The sequence below is a fragment of the Eucyclogobius newberryi genome, unplaced genomic scaffold (genome assembly GCF_026437365.1).
Source record: "Eucyclogobius newberryi isolate DKJ021-1_F unplaced genomic scaffold, fEucNew1.0.hap1 SCAF_2, whole genome shotgun sequence".
In the NCBI taxonomy this organism is placed as follows: Eukaryota; Metazoa; Chordata; class Actinopteri; order Gobiiformes; family Gobiidae; genus Eucyclogobius; species Eucyclogobius newberryi.
This window is the reverse complement of record NW_027315834.1, coordinates 13,838,966-13,861,603: the sequence shown is the minus strand read 5'-3', so window position 1 is coordinate 13,861,603 and position 22,638 is coordinate 13,838,966. Positions and strand designations below refer to the sequence as shown.

General features: G+C 39.2%; 1 protein-coding gene across 4 annotated transcripts in view; it reads left to right on the top strand.

The window, feature by feature from the left end:
• Window positions 1-22,638, top strand: part of cntfr (ciliary neurotrophic factor receptor) — a 359,444-nt gene that overhangs the window by 207,865 nt on the left and 128,941 nt on the right. For all 4 annotated transcript variants that reach the window (XM_072453602.1, XM_072453603.1, XM_072453605.1 and 1 more), the window contains one exon: window positions 16,130-16,363. In XM_072453602.1, coding sequence (XP_072309703.1) covers window positions 16,130-16,363 — 234 coding nt within the window. The remainder of the gene's footprint in view (window positions 1-16,129; window positions 16,364-22,638) is intronic.

Genomic DNA, 22,638 nt, shown 5'->3' with positions numbered 1-22,638 from the left:
TTCTGCTTCATCTGCTCCTGAGCTCGTACTTATCGAGTGAGTGTTGTGTTGTAACATGAGATATTTATATTTTATATTTTGTGCGCGCTTCGTGTGTCTTTGCGTTTAGCCGCGTCAAGAATCACTTCCTCATTAGACTCATTTCTCTGTGAATACTGGTCGGATTGTCTTCTTCTACAGCGTGTCAAATGCTTGCGCTTCCTTCTAGAGTGCCCCCCCTGGTGGCCGTTTGCCAGTAAACTCTATAAATTAGACACACCGTTGTAATGACCGCAGGGTTCAAAGTGTGGGGAAAAAGTAGTGGCTTAAAGTTCGAAAAGTACGTTAATTTGTCTTAGCCTCATTCAAACCTCTTCCCTCTTTAGTCCTTTGCCTTGTATGCTGAGACATACCTCGGATGAAATAACATGTTTTGCAAATTGCACATTATACGTTGTGAAAGACCAAGGCCGTGGTAAGAAAACATGGTTAGAAAAGCCTGAATAATGCATTCCGTAAGACCTTCAGTGTTTCACATTCAAATCCACCAACAATTTATGGATACATTATTTAGTCTGTTTTGCCTGGTTATGCTCCAATTTAGTAGTAAACTGTTGCTCTCCTGCACACATAAGTATTTACAACCGGTGTTAAAGGTGCATTACAGTATGGCTTTACTTACACGCAATCTCAGTCACAGAAAGAATACAGGTTTTTCTTCTGGATTTTTTTGGCAATACAAATACCTGTAATTAAGTAAAAGGCCACATCAATAAGCTTAATTCCATACATTCCAAGCAAGCAATTACATCACCATGGAGACAAGCACTTGGTGAATCCTCTACCAGAAAAATACACAGTGCACCTCATAATGAGAAGCTTTGTACTGTTCCAGAGTCCATGATTCTGCCAATATTAATTCAACTGAGCAAACAGTGGCGCTGCTCTCATGTGGATATTCACTTTGAGTAAATCTAACCTCAATTGACCACCATTTTTTTTAAATGTCTTTCCGTCCTTTTTTACCCGAACATACATATTGTAGTTTTTGGTTTTATCCAAATATTCCATTGTTAAGCTCATTTTACACACTTCCACAATACTTGACAAAGATGTGAGTCTCAGTGGAGCGTGATTGACAGGTGCATTGATGTTGTATCAATGGTAGATGACCGATGATCTCCTCCACGTCACTGATGTAAACAAACCTGATTGCACGTTTCTGTTTGAGTTTGGCTTGAGATGGAGGAGACGGTGACCGAGATCTTCTGTATATAGGATTGTACATTTAACGGTTTCTGGAGAATCTGTTGCTTCTTTATGCACTTTGGTCAATTTGAATTTAGATCAAATGGTTGTAAATGTTCAACAGAGACTTGACTTTGAACAGTAGTCTACAACATACTACTCATTATGCCAGTTTTTGTGGTGAATTGTGGAACTGCAATCACTCAAGCTTTCAACGATCATAGGAAACTTATTGCTACTTTTACCTGTGTTGTTTGAAGTTATCATTCCTTTTTTCTCACTTCTCTTGGGACCCCCCCACTGACCCCAAGTCTTACCTACATCCAAACTCTCTTTTTCTTAAAGGACAAATATTATGCGTTAGTAGCATTGTTATTGACCTGTAAACATGCTCTTGAGTACCTTTACTTTGGCTTTTAATGTTTTAGAACAACAACAAAAACGTGTGTATACTGGCTGTTGTTCACAATTTTAAAATCAACACCGTTTGCCAATGCAGCTGTGTGCCGACTTCCTAGCTTAAACACACAATTGCAATGGATCGTGGTATGACAAAGAAAGGCTCAAAACGAGTCTGGTGATGATTTATGGACATAAAAACAGAAACAGAAAATCTCAGCGCCACATCACAGATCAAGAAAATGTCAGTTATTAAGGAGATTCTGAATGGAGTGTTTTTGACGGTCGGGGGGAGAGAACTTTCTAACCAGGATTAATCAAACTAGAGTGAATGAAGGTAAATGCAGCTCCAGGTATGTTTTTGCTGAGTAAACAATGTTAGAATGTGGTTAAACGCTCGCTCAGAAAACTAAACTTTGCATAATATGTGTCCTTTAATATTTATTTACCATCATGCACATACCCGTGTTTACCTCACATATACAGCAAGCCTAATACATTTAAATCCATAAATATTCAACTACCGAGTCACTACATTCCTGCTGTATATATTTCTGCATTAACGTACCTGGTTTGCATATAGCGACATCATTTTGTTCCATACAGGGGTTGGCGCGTGAGTATTTACAACAATTCTTAACACATAGGATTTCTGGCCATTATTAATTCAGAAATCCTGGCTCACTGCGTTACGCCAGCAGATCTTAGCATCGCGACCCCATAGCGCGACGTGATCTGGCTGCCTATGCTAATTCTCTGCACTGGGAAATCATCATCATTCAAGAACGATGGCCTTGTTGCACTGCAGAATCCAACTGGGAGTGAGGGAATGGTGCAGGCTGGTGTCATCTCCCCCAGGTCCAAACATGCTACAGTGTTTTTGCCGATAATAACGAGACGGATTTTGCAAGTTGCATGTTTGCCCTGGATAAATATTCCATGTAACATCGTGTTGTATAGCAAAAAAATACGTTTTTACCCAATAATATATATAGTATTTTATCTTGGTGGTAATATTGGTTTGACTGTGTGGCTGATGTCAACAGGAAGTGCAATTTACACTTGACATTGTTGTTGGCGTCTCTATATGATTAGCCATTTCATAACATTGAACTGTGAACAGTATTTTTTTTGTGGGAGTGTCAAGCTTATACATACAAAAAGGTTAAACAGGAAATACTGATACGATATTCTGATATCATTTTTGCATTAGTAGTCTATTTTAGGGAGCTGTGATATGCAATGCACTGAACCGAGACCAAATATATGCTTGGCACGATAACTACAACTTTTAGGTCAATAGATAATAGCTGGAACAATATTTTTGAGACTCATCATAAGTTGTGTGTATTTTTTCTTGCATTTGCGGGGATATTTTGTTATTTTTTTTAATGCAAAATGAGATTTGAGCTGTAGAGTAAGTACTATTACGTAATTATACTAAGTTCAAGTGTTTTTTCATACTTTTATTCATGTTTTAAACAATATTGCACATTTATAAAAGGGTTCACTGGGATTACGCTTCCAGATTATTGCGTCAGTGGCGTAGAGTGGTTTCAATATTTTCGTTCATTTAGACAATTTTTTGAACTTTAAAATGTCTGATGATTATGTTCTGCTGCTAGCTTCTGTGTAAACTAGATATTAATAGGCTTAGGTTTTATTACAGACAACATTTGTAAGGACTTTTGACAACTTCGATGCTAAAATATATAGTTTTGAATTGTCAGTTTATTTCTATCAATTGATGTATCTATTTACTTTAGAAATTACATGAACAATTACAAATTAAAGCCGCAAGCGGCATCCAACGGCCCTCGCGGGCCGCCGGCCTTCCGACTCAGCTCTCTGCATTTTACAGAGTTGGCGCTAACGCAATTGTCTAAGAACTAAGACAGTGACACATTGGACATGTACAATGCTGTGCTTAACCAGTGCAAATGAAGACAAATATCGGTCAAATGTGCAGCTCCAGCGCACAGAGACCGTGACACTTGGAATAAAAATATGGATAACTTTTGATGCCCCGCTTGTGTAGATGATTCTCCCCAAATATGAACTTGATCGGATAATCGCCCTAGGAGGAGTTTGTTAAAGTGTGAAGTGTAAAAATGTGGTCATTTTAGAGATTTTGCAGTTGCCCCATAGGGATAACATGGGATGTTTCTGTCATCGCTACGGCTACGCTTTACCAAATATGACTTTGGCTCCCATACTTTTATTTTGGGAATGGCAAATGAGAATTGTGTGCAAAATGTCATGTCATTTGGAAAAACTCTTGTTTATAGGCCACTCTGAAGGCCAAATAGTCCAAATTCTGCGAAAAGTTTGCGGCTCAGCTGCACAGAGACCGTAAATGTTATACATAAAATTTGAATAACTTTTGATGCCCCACTTGTATAGAGGAGGTACACCGATTTTGAGATCGGTGGGCCAAACGCACTAGGAGGAGTTTGTTAAAGTGTGAAGCGTAAATGTGAACATTTCAAGGATTTGGCGTTTTTCCCATTTGTGACAGTATATTTGCAGCTCCACCGCACAGAGACCGTACCACTTAAAATCAAAATATGGATAACTTTTGATGCCCCGTTTGTGTAGATGATTTTCCCCAAATATGAGCTTGATCGGGCAATCGCCCTGGGAGGAGTTCGTTAAAGTGTGAAGCGTAAAAATGTGGTCATTTTAGAGATTTCGCTGTTTTCCCATTTCTGACATATATTTGCGGGTCCGCCACACAGAGACCGTAGCACTTAGAATCAAAATATGGATACGTTTTGATGCCCCGCTTGTGTAGATGATATTCTCCAAATATGAACTTGATCGGACAATCGCCCTAGGAGGAGTTCGTTAAAGTGTGAAGCGTAAAAATGTGGTGATTTGAGCGATTCTACGATTTTCCCATAAGGATAACATGGGATGTTTCTGTCATCGCTACGGTTACGCCGTACAAAATATGACTTTGGCTCTCATACTTTCATGATCAGGATGGCAAATTAGAATTTTGTTCAAAATATCATGTCATTTGGAAAAACTCTATTGCTTATAGGCCACTCTGAAGGCCAAATAGTCAGAATTCTGGGAAACGTTTGCGGCTCCGTCGCACAGAGACCGTAAAAGCTATCCTTAAAATTTGGATAACTTTAGATGCCCCACTTGTCTAGAAGACGTACACCGATTTTGAGGTTGGTGGGCAAAACGCACTAGGAGGAGTTCGTTAAAGTGTGAAACAGAAAAATGTTGATATTCGAGAGATTTAGCGGTATTCCCATAGGGATAACATGGGAAGTTTATGTCATCGCTACGACTACGCCGTAAAAAATAAGGCATTTGTCTGATTGTTTTTTTTGATCGGGACGCCAAAATAGAATTTTGGGTAAAGTTTAGAACATTTTGGTAAAACTAATTTTTGACCTTCAATGTTAATTTAAAGGTCACTCTGTAGGGGGCGCTATCGCGCCCATTTAAATTTTGTCATCATAAACTGGTCCAAACTAGAAAGTTGAACAACTGATTCAAATTTGGTCATAATCGGACTGGTTTTGATCAAATGGGAGCAATTTTTAGACCTGCAATATTCCAAAATAAGTTGTCCAACTTTGCGGCTGCGCCGCACACAGACCGTAAAAGGTATCTCCAAAAATTGGATAACTTTAGATGCCCCACTTGTCCAGAGGACGTCCGGCGATTTTGAAGTTGGTGGGCAAAACGCCCTAGGAGGAGTTCGTCAAAGTTTGACGTGAACAAAATGGCTAACACAGCGTGTTTTCATTTTCAAAGGAAGATGGCGGCCATAGGGTAAGTCTGGGGGCGTGGTCACAATGATTTTTTTTTTTTGTCCTCACGAGAGGAATGCGTGTCCCGAATTTCGTAGCTTTACGACAAAGTTGACCTCGGGGCGTCTCCCATAGGCGCAATGTATTTTGACTTTTGTCGGTGGCGCTGTCGCGCCATTTTTTGACGAAAAAAAAAATGGCCCAGAAAAAACAAAATTTTTCGCCGATTCTGAATTTTGGGCAAAGTTTGGTGAGTTTTTGAGCATGTTCAGGGGGTCAAATTAGAGATCAAAGCGCTGAAGAAGAACAAGAAAAATTAAAGCCGCAAGCGGCATCCAACGGCCCTCGCGGGCCGCCGGCCTTCCGACTCTGCGCTTTTGACTTGATAAAGATGGCGCCCTTATTGTGTCTTGAATAAAAAAAGAACTTGACAGACGGCGACACATTGGACATGGCCAATCCAGTGCAAATGAACACAAGTGTCAGTCAAATTTGCTGCGCCGCCGCACAGAGACCGTAGCACTTGGAATAAAAATATGGATACCTTTTGATGCCGCTTGTGTAGATGATTTTTCCCAAAGTAAAGCTTGATCGAGCTATTGCCCACGGAGGAGTTTGTTAAAGTGTGAAGCGTAAATGTGAACATTTCAAGGATTTGGCGTTTTTCCCATTTGTGACAGTATATTTGCAGCTCCACGGCACAGAGACCGTACCACTTAAAATCAAAATATGGATAACTTTTGATGCCCCGTTTGTGTAGATGATTTTCCCCAAATATGAGCTTGATCGGGCAATCGCCCTAGGAGGAGTTCGTTAAAGTGTGAAGCGTAAAAATGTGGTGATTTTAGAGATTTCGCTGTTTTCCCATTTCTGACATATATTTGCGGGTCCGCCACACAGAGACCGTAGCACTTAGAATCAAAATATGGGTAAGTTTTGATGCCCCGCTTGTGTAGATGATATTCTCCAAATATGAACTTGATCGGACAATCGCCCTAGGAGGAGTTCATTAAAGTGTGAAGCGTAAAAATGTGGTGATTTGAGCGATTCTACGATTTTCCCATAAGGATAACATGGGATGTTTCTGTCAACGCTACGGTTACGCCGTACAAAATATGACTTTGGCTCTCATACTTTTATGATCAGGATGGCAAATTAGAATTTTGTTCAAAATATCATGTCATTTGGAAAAACTCTATTGTTTATAGGCCACTCTGAAGGCCAAATAGTCAGAATTCTGGGAAACGTTTGCGGCTCCGTCGCACAAAGACCGTAAAAGTTATCCTTAAAATTTGGATAACTTTAGATACACCACTTGTCTAGAGGACGTACACCGATTTTGAGGTTGGTGGGCAAAACGCACTAGGAGGACTTCGTTAAAGTGTAAAACATAAAAATGTGGTAATTTGAGAGATTTTGTGGTTTTCCCATAGGGATAACATGGGAGGTTTCTGTCATCGCTACGACTACGGCGTAAAAATTTAGGCATTTTTGTGATTGGCTTTTGTGATCGGGACGGCAAAATAGAATTTTGGGTAAAGTTTAGACAATTTTGGTAAAACTAATTTTTGACCTTCAATGTTAATTTAAAGGTCACTCTGTAGGGGGCGCTATCACTGCCATTTCAATTTTGTCAGCCTAAACTGGTCCAAACTAGAAAGTTTAACAACTGATTCAAATTTGGTCCTAATCGGACTGGTTTTGATCAAATGGGAGCAATTTTTAGACCTGCAATATTCCAAAATAAGTTGTCCAACTTTGCGGCTGCGCCGCACACAGACCGTAAAAGGTATCTCAAAAAATTGAATAACTTTAGATGCCCTACTTGTCCAGAGGACGTACGCCGATTTTGAAGTCGGTGGGCAAAACGCCCTAGGAGGAGTTCGTCAAAGTTTGACGTAAACAAAATGGCTAACTCAGCTTGTTTTCATTTTCAAAGGAAGATGGCGGCCATAGGGTAAGTTTGGGGGCGTGGCCACAATGTTTTTTTTTTGTTTATCCTCACGAGAGGAATGCGTGTCCCGAATTTCGTAGCTTTACGCCAAAGTTGACCTCGGGGCGTCTCCCATAGGCGCAATGTATTTTGACTTTTGTCGGTGGCGCTGTCGCGCCATTTTTTAACGAAAAAAAAAATGGCCCAGAAAAAATAAAATTTTTCACCGATTCTGAATTTTGGGCAAAGTTTGGTGAGTTTTTGAGCATGTTCAGGGGGTCAAATTAGAGATCAAAGCGCTGAAGAAGAACAAGAAAAATAATAATAATAATAATATTTTTAGCAAAAACAATATAGCCGTTTTTACTATAACAACAAATGATACATCGTTTGAAAGCTCTAAGCCTTCCCGATGCCGCCATGGGGTGGAATTATCATTACGAGCGCTTACGCGCTCGTCACTCCCTATTCCGTCGGGATGCCCCGCCCACTCCCCATAGACTTCCATTGATTTGAGCAGATACAAGCATGGCCCATGCCTGCGGCATGGATTCTCGCATACGGGACGATGCCAGGAGGGTTTTTGGAGGAATGCAGCGCTTCGCGCTGCTGTTGTCAACAATTAGTGAATGGGCTACGCCCATTCACTAATTGTTGACTATTTCTGTCATAGCAGGAGTAAGTATGCATGATCCATGCCTTCGGCATGGGCTAGTTCACTGTACTTGCCAGGGGCGACGGGGTACCAAACATGCGGGCTGCGCCCGCATGTTTGGTCAGACAGTTGCAACGCTGCCTTCGGCAGCGTTGCGGGAGCAATAGGCCCTCCCCCTGCTGGGGCTCGGGCCTAAAAATAATAATATTTTTAGCAAAAACAATATAGTCGTTTCCACTATAACAACAAATTATACATCGTTTGAAAGCTCTAAGCCTTCCCCATGCCGCCATGGGGTAGAATCATCATTACGAGCGCTTACGCGCTCGTCACTCCCTATTCCGTCGGGATGCCCCGCCCACTCCCCATAGACTTCCATTGATTTGAGCAGATACAAGCATGGCCCATGCCTGCGGCATGGATTCTCGCGTACGGGACGATGCCAGGAGGGTTTTTGGAGGAATGCAGCGCTTCGCGCTGCTGTTGTCAACAATTAGTGAATGGGCTACGCCCATTCACTAATTGTTGACTATTTCTGTCATAGCAGGAGTAAGTATGCATGATCCATGCCTTCGGCATGGGCTAGTTCACTGTACTTGCCAGGGGCGACGGGGTACCAAACATGCGGGCGCTGTTTGGTCGAACAGTTGCAACGCTGCCTTCGGCAGCGTTGCGGGAGCAATAGGCCCTCCGCCCTGCTGGGGCTCGGGCCTAAAAATACAATCAATAAAATACAAAAAATTACATGAAAAATACAATCACAGTTGCACACATACCACATCCAAATTGTAATTAAACAGAGACTAAACCAGGAACTAAACCATGCTCTTCACTAAACCAGGACTAGAATAGAACCAAAAAATGATCTCTTGCTTGATTTTATACACCTATTTGTTTGACCCCTGATTGGCTTTGCTTTGGATCCATTTCAATCACATCTGTTGAATTAGAAAGTATAATTGTCTGGCATGCTCAACCCCATTATGCAACATCCTTTTACTTCTTCCCAGCGCGCGCGGTTGCTTCCTGTTGTTCTACATGCAGCTACGCGTTAATATTGTTGATTTACTGCCTCAACTGAAAGCTCTCGTGAATCATACAGAGCTAATGAGCCAAATTGTGCAGTTGCGCCTATTGAAGGGCATTAATGATGGCGTCTTGGTTGGGTCGGGGGTTCACGGCGCTCCTCAATGCTCTGTCTATTACCCAGAGATCAATAGCTCTTGAACTAAATGTCATTACGGTTATTAGTGGGTTTTCTGTTCTGTAGCTGAGAGAAGGGAGATGGGGGCGTGTTGAGAGGGTCGGTGTACACGAGTGTAGTACCATCCATCCATAAAAAGCCAATCATTATTCGTATTATTATTATTATTATTATTATTATGAAGTGGAGTGTGCATGACATTGTAAGAAGATGAATTCAGAGCAGTTAACAGAGATTTGGTAACGATCAGGAGAATAATGAACATATATTTGTTGTTTTTTATGTCAAAGCTATTGTATTTTGTGAGCTATTACAAACCGTGTGATTTTGTCAATTACACAGTCCACTAGTCTATTGTCAAAATGTCTTTAAATTACCTGACTTTTTTTATGAACTCATATATTTTACTATTATTTTGAATTGTTTTATGTTGCACCTATCACCTGAGCAAGTCCTGGTGTGTGAATGATTTTCACTGACATTGGCAACAAAATGTATTCCGATTGAAATAAAAATAAAACACATCCCAATTGTTTAACCATTATTTAACCATTGAGATTAAAAACGAAATAACAATATTAAAAATATATATATAGACATAGATGACGGGAAACTATTGCACATTCTTTGGGAAACGCAGCCATCATCAATTTATCACCAAGTTAATCAATGTTACCTTATTTATTCTTCAGAAGTAGTCTGTACTGTTATTTTTAGGGAAGCACCGACTAAAATGTTTTATTATTGAAGTCCTTCAGAGATAATTGCATAATATTGAAGAGCTTTTTGGTCTGCTAATTTTACTTTAATCTAGATGATGCAATACTCAAAGGAAATAACCACCAACATTTTTAAAAAATATATATGAACCCTAACAAGTTTGTTCAAGTTAAAAAATGGTACAAAAATTGTGTTGGCCTTGAATTTTCTGTCTTCTGCTCGTCTTTCTCCTCATATCTCACCACACCATTCCTCTGGCTCCATCACTAAAGCTAGTTCATTTTGACCTATCTCCTCATCCATCCCCTCACACTCTTATATTAATTGAACTTCCCTTTAAATGTCATCCCCGGTGATGCCACCAAGTGAAGAATTTAACATCATTAGCACTGGAGAAAATATTTTTGTTCGGGATGGACTTAACTAACAAGAAAAAGCTGCAAAGGTCAAAGTTAGATTTGGACAAGGCTCAGATTTCAAGGAGGATGGTAAAGCCGGACTGCCAGACGAGATAGAACCAGTAAATTGGCAAAGCCGACCTTTGATAAGGGGTAGGAGGAGCCGTTAAAGACGTGGACAGCGCTTGGAGATGGATGGATATTTGGAATGGAGAGATTGCAAGAGAAAGAGTGATGTAACGTCAGCAGATAAGATGAATGGGGGACAACCAAAATGGAGGAGATGCAGCTTTGTAGGCCAGACAATCACGGCAGTCGCGCCAAGGTCGTTTTGTAAAAGATGTATCCTTGACAATGCCAGGCCATGCAGGAAAAAAGTGTCAACATTCATAATAGCCGTGAAAAAGCGTTAAGTGTAAAGGCAACGGGGTGAACAGAAGCAGTGCAAGTTTGAGTTTTGATTGTTGGATCTCATAATATTAGACTTTCACCGATATTTTATCTTGCAGTTGAGGTGGCTTCTTTAAAGTGCTTATTACAGGTTTTTACGATTTTCAAATGTTGACTTTATTTAGTGTATTTATACCTGTTGTACATATAAATGATTGTTTTACACCAATCGAAAGGTATTTGTGGAGAAAAGTCGATGAAATCTGTACAAAAAGGACAGGAAGTGACATCACACTAGGGACTCGTTCCAGTCAAAGTTTAAGCATAATTTACACAAAAGAAACAACATTTTGACCCTGTAAACATTATTTCAACAAAATAAAGTCCCTCTCATTTGTGTTTGTCAAATTAAAAAAGTGACATTAAATGAGTTTTCCTAGTGTGAAGTCATCAAGTACAAACAGGAAGTGAAATTTTAAATCTTAAAAAAAAAAAAGATCTATTTTTTGTGTGTGCAAAATTCAAAATATATTCATCTTAACTGTCAGAGACACTTTAAGTGGTTGATGGTTTGAATCTCAAATTATCATTCTGGGGGTATAGACCGAGGTTATAGACAAACGGCAAATGACTGAGGCCCAGATTTAAGCCCACAACGCCGTGGTGGCAGCAAAAACACATGTGCAACGCCCTTGTCCACGACACCAGTGGCGAGCACAAATCATGCAATATTTGTTCATATCCTCATGTCCTTTATCATGTCCCAGAATGTCATAGAAAACAACTGGAGGCACTGCTCTGTCTAAGTCACAGACTGACTTGGATGGAAACAGACAACCCTGAAGAACAACAGTTTTTCAATTAGTCACACTTCAAACTCAAAATCAAACTCAATCCGGCTCCTGAAAATGTGTTTTTGTTTTTTTTCTTAAATTTTCAGGCCATATAAAAACATAGTGTATTGCCATGGTAACTGTTCCCCAGCAGCACACAAAGGGATGTAATGGAAAATTAAAGCCGCAAGCGGCATCCAACGGCCCTCACGGGCCGCCGGCCTTCCGACTCTGCGCTTTCGACTTGATAAAGATGGCGCCCTTATTGTGTGTTGAATAAAAAAAGAACTTGACAGACGGCGACACATTGGACATGGCCAATCCAGTGCAAATCAACACAAGTGTCAGTCAAATTTGCTGCTCCGCCGCACAGAGACCGTAGCACTTGGAATAAAAATATGGATAACTTTTGATGCCGCGCTTGTGTAGATGATATTTCCCAAAGTAAAGCTTGATCGAGCTATTGCCCACGGAGGAGTTTGTTAAAGTGTGAAGCGTAAATGTGAACATTTCAAGGATTTGGCGTTTTTCCCATTTGTGACAGTATATTTGCAGCTCCACGGCAAAGAGACCGTACCACTTAAAATCAAAATATGACTAACTTTTGATGCCCCGTTTGTGTAGATGATTCTCCCCAAATATGAACTTGATCGGGCAATCGCCCTAGGAGGAGTTTGTTAAAGTGTGAAGCGTAAAAATGTGGTGATTTGAGCGATTCTACGATTTTCCCATAAGGATAACATGGGATGTTTCTGTCATCGCTACGGTTACGCCGTACAAAATATGACTTTGGCTCTCATACTTTTATGATCAGGATGGCAAATTAGAATTTTGTTCAAAATATCATGTCATTTGGAAAAACTCTATTGTTTATAGGCCACTCTGAAGGCCAAATAGTCAGAATTCTGGGAAACGTTTGCGGCTCCGTCGCACAGAGACCGTAAAAGTTATCCTTAAAATTTGGATAACTTTAGATGCCCCACTTCTCTAGAGGACGTACACCGATTTTGAGGTTCGTGGGCAAAACGCACTAGGAGGAGTTCGTTAAAGTGTGAAACATAAAAATGTGGATATTTGAGAGATTTTGATAGGGATAACATGGGAGGTTTCTGTCATCGCTACGACTACGCCGTAAAAAATAAGGCATTTGTCTGATTGGCTTTTTTGATCGGGACGCCAAAAATAGAATTTTGGGTAAAGTTTAGAACATTTTGGTAAAACAATTTTTTGACCTTCAATGTTAATTTAAAGGTCACTCTGTAGGGGGCGCTATCGCGCCCATTTCAATTTTGTCATCATAAACTGGTCCAAACTAGAAAGTTTAACAACTGATTAAAATTTGGTCCTAATCGGACTGGTTTTGATCAAATGGGAGCAATTTTCAGATCTGCAATATCCCAAAATAAGTTGTCCAACTTTGCGGCTGCGCCGCACACAGACCGTAAAAGGTATCTCAAAAAATTGGATAACTTTAGATGCCCCACTTGTCCAGAGGACGTCCGCCGATTTTGAAGTCGGTGGGCAAAACGCCCTAGGAGGAGTTCGTCAAAGTTTGACGTGAACAAAATGGCTAACACAGCGTGTTTTCAATTTCAAAGGAAGATGGTGGCCATAGGGTAAGTCTGGGGGCGTGGCCACAATGATTATTTTTTTTTTGTCCTCACGAGAGGAATGCGTGTCCCGAATTTCGTAGCTTTACGACAAAGTTGACCTCGGGGCGTCTCCCATAGGCGCAATGTATTTTGACTTTTGTCGGTGGCGCTGTCGCGCCATTTTTTAACGAAAAAAAAAATGGCCCAGAAAAAACAAAATTTTTTGCCGATTCTGAATTTTGGGCAAAGTTTGGTGAGTTTTTGAGCATGTTCAGGGGGTCAAATTAGAGTTCAAAAAGCAGAAGAACAAGAAAAATAATAATAATAATATTTTTAGCAAAAACAATATAGCCGTTTCCACTATAACAACAAATTATACATCGTTTGAAAGCTCTAAGCCTTCCCCATGCCGCCATGGGGTGGAATCATCATTACGAGCGCTTACGCGCTCCTCACTCCCCATTCCGTCGGGATGCCCCGCCCACTCCCCATAGACTTCCATTGATTTGAGCAGATACAAGCATGGCCCATGCCTGCGGCATGGATTCTCGCGTACGGGACGATGCCAGGAGGGTTTTTGGAGGAATGCAGCGCTTCGCGCTGCTGTTGTCAACAATTAGTGAATGGGCTACGCCCATTCACTAATTGTTGACTATTTCTGTCATAGCAGGAGTAAGTATGCATGATCCATGCCTTCGGCATGGGCTAGTTCACTGTACTTGCCAGGGGCGACGGGGTACCAAACATGCGGGCTGCGCCCGCATGTTTGGTCAGACAGTTGCAACGCTGCCTTCGGCAGCGTTGCAGGAGCAATAGGCCCTCCGCCCTGCTGGGGCTCGGGCCTAACTATCAATAAAGGTTTTTAAGTTACTAGTAGTTTATAAGTCAGAGCTGTACATCATATCAGACTTAAACAATTCAAGCATTTGACTGGACACGTCATGAATTTATTTATTTTAATTTAATTAGAATGTATTTTCCACCACATGCCGTTCCATATGAAAGTCCCATAGAAAACCACAGTGGCCTCATGTCATCCATTGACATTGACCCAGATTTCACCGCCATACATTTTCACCCACACGGACTAAATGATGTATTTCGTTGAAAGGGCAGCAGCCATTGCCTATAGTGGGCACTAACTTCAAAGAGGACTTCCTAAGACACTCAGAACATTTTATGTAGATAAGGTCACGCTATGTTCCAGGCAGATTAACGAAGAAAACATCCATATCAAACATCCATATGGGGATGTATTAAGTCGGCAAAAAATGTAAATAAAAACACATTAAATAGGAATTAAGTATTTTTTTCATGCATTTTAGTTTCTGGTCTTTTGTACAGGGTTTGGAACGTATTAGCAATAATAAAAATGAAACGATGCTTGATTTCCTTAAAACAAGACCAAAAGATATCGGAATAATCCTGTCGTCCAGATTGATTTATAATTATTATTATATATTATTATCATTATTATTATCATTATTGTATTGTATTCATTCTAAACTTGTTGTCCAGTTGACATAATGTAACCTGCTTCTGCAATAAAACTACAGCAATCATGGGGAAAAAAAAAAAAATTAAATGCATTTTTACCAGATTCAAATCACAAAATCTTGTCAAGTTTAACACTGTTCTGTTCATGTCTGTGTATTATATTGGATGTGCATTGGTTTCAAAATTGTACCACAATTAAAATAAAATAAGAATAAAAATGCTCTGGAAAGCTATGGGGAAACAAAGACCTTAAAAGCAATCGAGAGAACAAACAGTGTCGTGTTGACATTAATGGGGAAGTAGGAACATGTCATATTAAATATAGATGCTCTGTTATGCTGTATGAAATATACATGAAACAGCAGCTTGACATCAGTATCAAGCGAGGGAAGAGTGTGGCATTGTGGGTAAAAAATGGAGGCTTAAAGATCTTGACATTGTTTGATCTCTTGGCTCTTTCATTCCTGGAGAATGGAGGGCTTTTCCTTTGTTCCAGGATCGATATTTTAGCGCGGGCTGCTGTTGTGTCGTTGATCCTGGGTGTTTAAGGTGCTAATCACGGGTCTTTGCTCACTTCGTTTAGACTGGTCCCAAGAGAGCCAGGACAACAGGAGGGATCGTAACCCCGGTGTCATGACTAAAGTCGTATGTGTGCGGTAATGTGGGTTTAAATGGTGTTCTTAGCAGGACAGAGATATTGTGTTAAAAAATCACAATGCAACAATGGTCTGCCACTTGCTTGTCTCAATGGAAATGTTGTTGCTTTGCCTGACATTAATATGGTGGTCCAAATGTGTGTGTGTGTGTGTGGGGGGGGTCTGAAATATTTATACGATGACAAAATGTTTTACAAAAGCAGAAAACATTTTAACAAAAGGTTGATTTTATCCTTTTTTTTCCCTCCATTGACCTCTCTGAAACTGGAACAATTCATGCCTCAAAAAGGTTTTCAACCTTTGACTATGTTGGGAATTTGTTCATATTTAAATATTTAAAAGTTTTGATGTCAATCTAAACTTGTTAGGCACTTCCAGGCCACCATACATTCATTTCCCCTGTTTTTATCACTCCACAGATCTGACCTGTAACTTGCTTATCTCCATAGATAAGTTGAAGGACAGTATGACTTATTAAAATGGCCGAACAATGCAATTCACAATTCAAAATAAAACATTCTAATGTATGAATGGTAAAAGTCCTGAAAATGGAAGCCGAAATCCATAAATAGGAATATCCGCTACTCACCAGGATGACTCATCCTGGTGAGTAACCCCCGTTCGTCTGCTCATCTGAAGGGAAGGATAGAGACTGTTCTCTAGCTAAGGACTGTAGGAATCAATCAAAACACCTTAGGCACATATATGAGGCACCAAAACCACTGTAAGAAGGTTAAAAGTTCTGAATAGTCAATTTTGCACGATATAGGCCCTTAGAAAAACGACTTTTTACAATTAAGAAACTCTACTTTTTAAACTAATATCTAAATATCTCCTTGTGTTGTTTTGCAGTGGGCAGAAACCAGTACGAGAAGATGGGCAGTGACGTCACCATGCTGTGTGGCGCGCTGGACAATAGCACGTCCGTTACATGGAAGGTGAACGGGACCGACGTGAGGGCCCCGCACAGGGTGGAGGGACCCCGGCTCCTGCTCACCAAAGTCAACAGCAGCCACAACGGCCTGTACAGCTGCTTCCAGAACCCGCACGGAGAGAGGCGCGACTCCATCAACCTGCGCATCGGATGTAAGTACGAGCTGCAGACAGTCATGGCTGGCTGTAGATGAAGCGCTGATGACGTTCCATAATCATGTAGAGTTCTTGTAATTGGTAGTAAATGTTGGATGTTGAGGGTGGAAGTCGAGATGGAAGGTATAAAAGTGTTGGATGTGCGCTATTTTTGTTGAAAATTCAGTTCATCCACATTCAAGTTCCACCGGGTTTACATTCAAGAGCAAAATCAAACAGGCTAGCGCAACCACTCCTGGACGACAGTGGGCGGGATGCATTGAGCGTACATTTCCTCGTCGTACCACCATTGTACAGTATATAGATTGTTTAGCTTTCGAGTCTATGTGCAGCTGTATTCGTCCATCTGTAGTCCGAGTGATCGTTTACATGACCTCTGAAATCGGACTAGGAGAGGTCAGGACCATTTGCACCTAGTGGATTCGGGAGAATCGATCCACAGCACTTCAATCAACATTACCGGGGTTTACATGTACTTTGGACAATCAATTTGAATTGGACTAGGCGACATGCAACTTATCCGATTTTCCTGACGTTCATGTACTAAACGCAGTGAGTGGTCAGTTATGTGAGTGGTCAGTCGGTCAAAGTGGAGGGCAAAACTCTTCTGATTGAAATGGGAAACACAACTTCTTCTCTCTTTAAGACAATACTGAGTGAATTCTGTGTATTTTATGACCAACTAATTTGTGTTTGTACACAATTGTGTCTCAGTGGAGGTTGTTGGCAGCATTTTGGAGACTTTGTCTTGGTAAAATCTGTTATACAAATAAAGTTGGATAGGATTGTTACCATGGCGTTACCTCAGAAAAGTCCTGGTCCTGAACCCTCTGGAGTACAAACACTCGGCTGGAGCCTGTGAAGCTGAGACTCAGTAGTTTTGGATTCTGATGTCTGTTTTACTCTAATTATGAGTAGAAACAAGCTCTGCACAGAGGAATTCAGATTTTATATCCCGGCTAGATTCTCTTTGTTAAATATATAAACAAGTAAAGCTGGTGTCTGGAGGTAGGGTCTGATTGACAGTAGTTTTAGCATTTTGACAATTCTCTTTTAAAAGCTGAAGGTAAATTCACTAAACACGAGTTTTAGGGACTTGTAATAAAGCAAAAATGTCCAGGCGGAATCCATAAAAGTCCTATTAATTTTGCATTTTATTTTAGGTACATTTTTTATTTGCAGGTTTGGGGAACAAACTGACCCTGATGCTTCCCAGAATGATTGATTTGACTGGAAATAAGTGTGTTACAGTTTATTTTTTTATGTACAGCATATCAAGTAGCTTGAGAGTTCCCTTTTATAAGATCATGGACAAATGGAAATAAATAAAGTAAAAGTCCAACGTCATAAGCATAAGGGGTGGTGCATAGAGCGGGTGGCGCTAGCATTTAGCCCACACCACCGTTAGTATTATACAAATTGGGGTCATTATACCTATTTATTCTTCAAAGGGCAAGATAAATCCTTAAGTCTGTGTCGTTGAACAGCCTGTGATAGATTACATTACATTAAATTACATTAAATTGAATAGATAGCTTTCCTTTCAAAGATCTGTGAGTGAGCGTTCCCACTGACGCCGACTGTATCAATGTTGCGCGAGAATATTTTAGTTTTCCGTTAGCCCTCAAATCAACACTTTACAACTGACTTACCATTTCTTCCGGATCTTTGTCATTTGAATTCTTGGAGAGTTCATTGTCCTCTGAAATGTTTGTGCTTTCCAAGCTACTTTGTGCTAAAGTGGCCCAAATGAGCTGCACTGTTAAACAAATTACCGCTATCCTATTTCTGGAACAATAGACCCACACAGATTTGCACAGTGTCAAGTGGTGACATTATGCTCTGCTGTTAACAGAGAAACAATGCACTCGGAAATTACACAAATCATCACATTATCATTATCATCTAGTGGCTGGTTCATTTGGTTCATCACATTGATTTGAAGCACAACCACTTATGTACTTACTTAGTTCTTGATTAACCATAAAAATGCACTTTGAATGGTTTAATATTTGAGAGATTCATTGCAGAATATATATGTTTTGTTTTATCGGAAAACAGATGTAAAGAGGAGAAGGTGAAGAGGCAAAGGAGGTTATTTGTTCTGCTGCTGTGGAGATAATGACAAAGAATGGTTGTGATGTTGCTGAAACGACAAGATGTTGCAGTGGAAAGAGATTGTATTTATAGGAATGGCAAGAGATGTGATTGATTGAGACTAGGGCTGCAATGATTAATCATTTGACTAATCGTTACAAGTCAACTATAAAGAATAATTGTATTTTTATTATCGTAATCATTATCTGGACTCTAAAACCTATATGAAAAGACCCATTTATAGTAAAAAAAAAAAATCTCTCTTTTTTTGATTTATATCTGTTCTCACTCTGGTCTTGTTTCTCTTTCACAGTTAGTTTTATTTATTTTATTTATGTGTTCTTAAATTAAAAATATGTATATTTAAATGTAAAAACAAAGGAAAAAGAGCAAAGAAAAGACCCATTTATAAGAAAAGCAGTGACATTATTAAATCAAAATGTAAAAACGACTCGTAAATATTCTTTATTCAGAAGCCTCAGTCATATGTCCTCTTTTATTTGGTTAATAATGTATTTAAAAAGTGTCAATAATAATATAAATAATTCACAATTAAAAATAATAATATTATATAATAATGTAGACTAGTTCATAATTACATTGTCCTTTGGTTGTATACAATTTTTCTATTTTTGATACAGGGGCAAACCTAAATGTAGACCTAACAAAACCGCTCATTTTCTAGCTTTGGCTGTGCTTAATCAATAAGTCACCACTGTTCATTGATCCAGAACGACCACCCACTGGAACAGCACAACAGCCACAACTCTGCCTCATACACCGCAAAACATACAGGCATTTCAAGGCCTGTATGATTGGAGTCACGGTATTAATGCAAACATGAATATATACATGTTTAATTTAAGTAGTTTTGAAAAGTTATTTAACATTTCTATTGTTGGACAAAATCTATAAGTCTAGAATGTTTCAATATATTGCATCCTATTCTGAGACAATCAATGCAAGTATTTAAAGTAAGGTAACAATATTATGAAATCATCATTGTTTTCTAGTTATAATTATTTTTATCAACAAACTATGAATTAAAAATGAATGACTTACATTGTTTCCTGAATTTGTTTCATTTTAAATGGTATAGATGTTGCTTTCTTGTAGTGTGGATGTAATGTTTTCATGCAAATATGTGATGAATGGCACTGTATGTGAGTGTGACAGTTTGGTTAATTATAGCAGTGATGAAAAATGACTGAATGTTAAAATGATAGAGAATGAATGGGACTTTTGTGTTGGGCTGGATTGTGTCGAGAGGTGAATAATGTAGGTGCATGAGAGATACGGCCTTCGCTTATGCTGTTTCACTCTGAGATGAAATAGCGACACAAAATTAATGCATTGTGTCACTTTTTTTTATTTTTTATGTTGATACAAAGCAAATACATTTTGTAATTGTAGTAATGATCGGGTTTTGAATAGCAAACATATTTCAAATGTAAAAAGGTAAGATGGTACATTTATTTTAAGTAAGGATAGCATTTTTTGAGTATTATTTGTAGACGCTACAGAAATATAGAATACCGATATACACATTCACAATTAAACAATACATTTAAGAAAATAGTAAAAATGTGTTTATTATGAATATCTGAAGATTTATGATAAATAAATTGAGATAATAGACATTGAAGTAGAGTTATGTATCCATGGTTTTCTGGTGGTTAAATCAATCAATCGCATTATATTTATAGAACATGGTTTTACAAAAATTGTAAAAGTGCTTTACAACATTAAAAACACAATATCGCACATAAAACACACAATAATATGAATGAGAATGTTTTTTGCCCCTATTTTACATTTTGAGGACTTTTCCCCATTCAAAACATATAAATACATTGTTTATTGTTTATTTATCATTCTAATTATTCATCGTTCCCATCAAACCCATTAATAACAGGAAGCTGAAACCCAAGAATATTGAAAAGAGAAAAATATATAAAAATGGCCCCTGCGTAATCGTCTCAACGCGGCGAAGCGACACGATCACATCATGGCGCTTTGTGGAATCGCTCATTTGGGGTCAATTATAACTTTTGGAAAATGACACCTTGGCGGTGCTGGTTGGCAGTCAGTGTAATTGCCTCGGTAACAGTTGGAGGTTTTATGATGCGCTCAAGGCACACACCGGGGCGACATCAACTTTTATTCCACTTTTATCGGGCTCAGAACCCTCAATGTCATTCCATGTTCGACACTTTAGCCTTTTGGGGCTACGGCAAGAAGAATATTGTAATAAACTGACTTTGTTGTAACACATCCTTGGATTGGGACGTTAAATTTGTAAACCTAAATACTATTTTTGGTGCTCAATGTAATTTGGCAGCTCCCTCTTGACCAGGATGCTGTTGAAAATATAATTCCAATTTCCTAGTATGAAAAAAAATACCCAAAGAAATAGACACAAATTGAAGCATATAATTAACTACTGGTTTCATGGGGGGGAAAAAATCACAATAATTAAAAATAATTAATTAAATTAAGAAATAAATCAATATCTGAGTCTTATTTGGATAATCCACTATAAAACAGAAATGTAGGAGAGCTTTCATTTTGAACTAGTGTATGTAAGTTTGCTGGAGGGTCCACCGCCTTGTCTCCATGGAGATGATGTTGTTGTTTTGCCTGAAATTTTCTGCAGTAACCTATTTTCATGACAGTATTATTACTTTGCCTTGAATGTTCCACACATCTGAAAAAACATTTCCATGAAATAACACAGTGCAGCTAAGGTTTGGTATCACTGGTGTATTTTTAATCATTTTATTTTCTCTTAGGGGCTCATAATCTGGAAACCATAATAATTAAGGCAAGACACTACAGGCAAAGGTCATTTTTGGTCAGTTTGACCTCTCAACATTTTTCCCGTGAAAATAACACTATTGCCCGATCTTCACAAAAGTCTGACTTGCTTACAATAACTTGCAATTGAATATGCCGACAAAGTCAAGCAAGAATTTAAGACCTGGCTCTATATTTTTTTCTGATTGATATGTCCCGAATAAGCATTTTCAAAATGAACACTTACATACCTCTACTTAATCATTCAAATTATGGAGTATACAACACTATATTTACAATGCCAGGAATGAAATACTTGGAAAAATAGAAAGCATATGAATATCCCTGCATCCACGCATAAACTGAGTTCACCTCTCAACTCCTTTGCATCCGTTCTGTCTTGTTTGTCCAACATCTGCTTTCAGTCTATTGTCTGTATTATGACAAGTGTCACCTCTCTGAAGCGAGCGGTGTGCAGATGCGGCGATAATGGCAAAGACGGGCTTAGACACATGTTGTGATTTTTATTGTGACAATAATAGTGCTCATGCGGCGTTCATTACTGACACGAGGACTTGTTAAATGTGACATGAAGGCCATCAGCACCTCATCGCGACCATCTGTTTGAGACGTCACGAGAAAGGAAGGTTTCTTGTCAATGGTTTGTTGCATTTTGAGATTAAATGGCTGATGTAGAAGTCTATGGGGATTCTAAAACTGTAATAAGTATAGATTTGACTGTAAAATTGGCAGATATAGCTGTTTTTTTTTTATGAAAACTAAACATTGTGACTAAAACAAAGGCTAAAAGATTAACTCATTCAATCGGAATTACTGACAGTTTCTACAATTGTAAAGGACTACACTTATTGTTAGCAACAAATATGTAAAACACATATTTGTACCAGTTTTGTACAGACTTTTTTGCATTTATTCTTCGGATCAAACCATAACACATCTCTATACTACTGACAACAATGTAAATATTACTTGCAAACTGCACAACCAAAGAACCAAAAAGTTAACTTCTCTGGACCAGTGTATTACAAAAATGCACAACAATCTCAAACAAGAACCACATAGGTCTTTACTTCTTGAACATCAAAGAGTCATCCAAGTCCGCACTTTCCAGCCTGATTGCATCCCATACAACTCCTTTTCTGAAGAAATAATGTTCAACTATTTCAGAAGCCCAACCGTTCAAAACTGTATCGATCTCCCGTTCGCTGATGTTCCTGTCGCTGCAGGTTTTTCATCGGTTTCCATGGGAACAGTGACATCACCCTACCCCAGCCCGTTGAACCGACTGTACCGCTTTCACACCCCTTCATACAGCTTTGTGCCTCTTCTCCAGAACCATGTCGACACCACTTTTATAG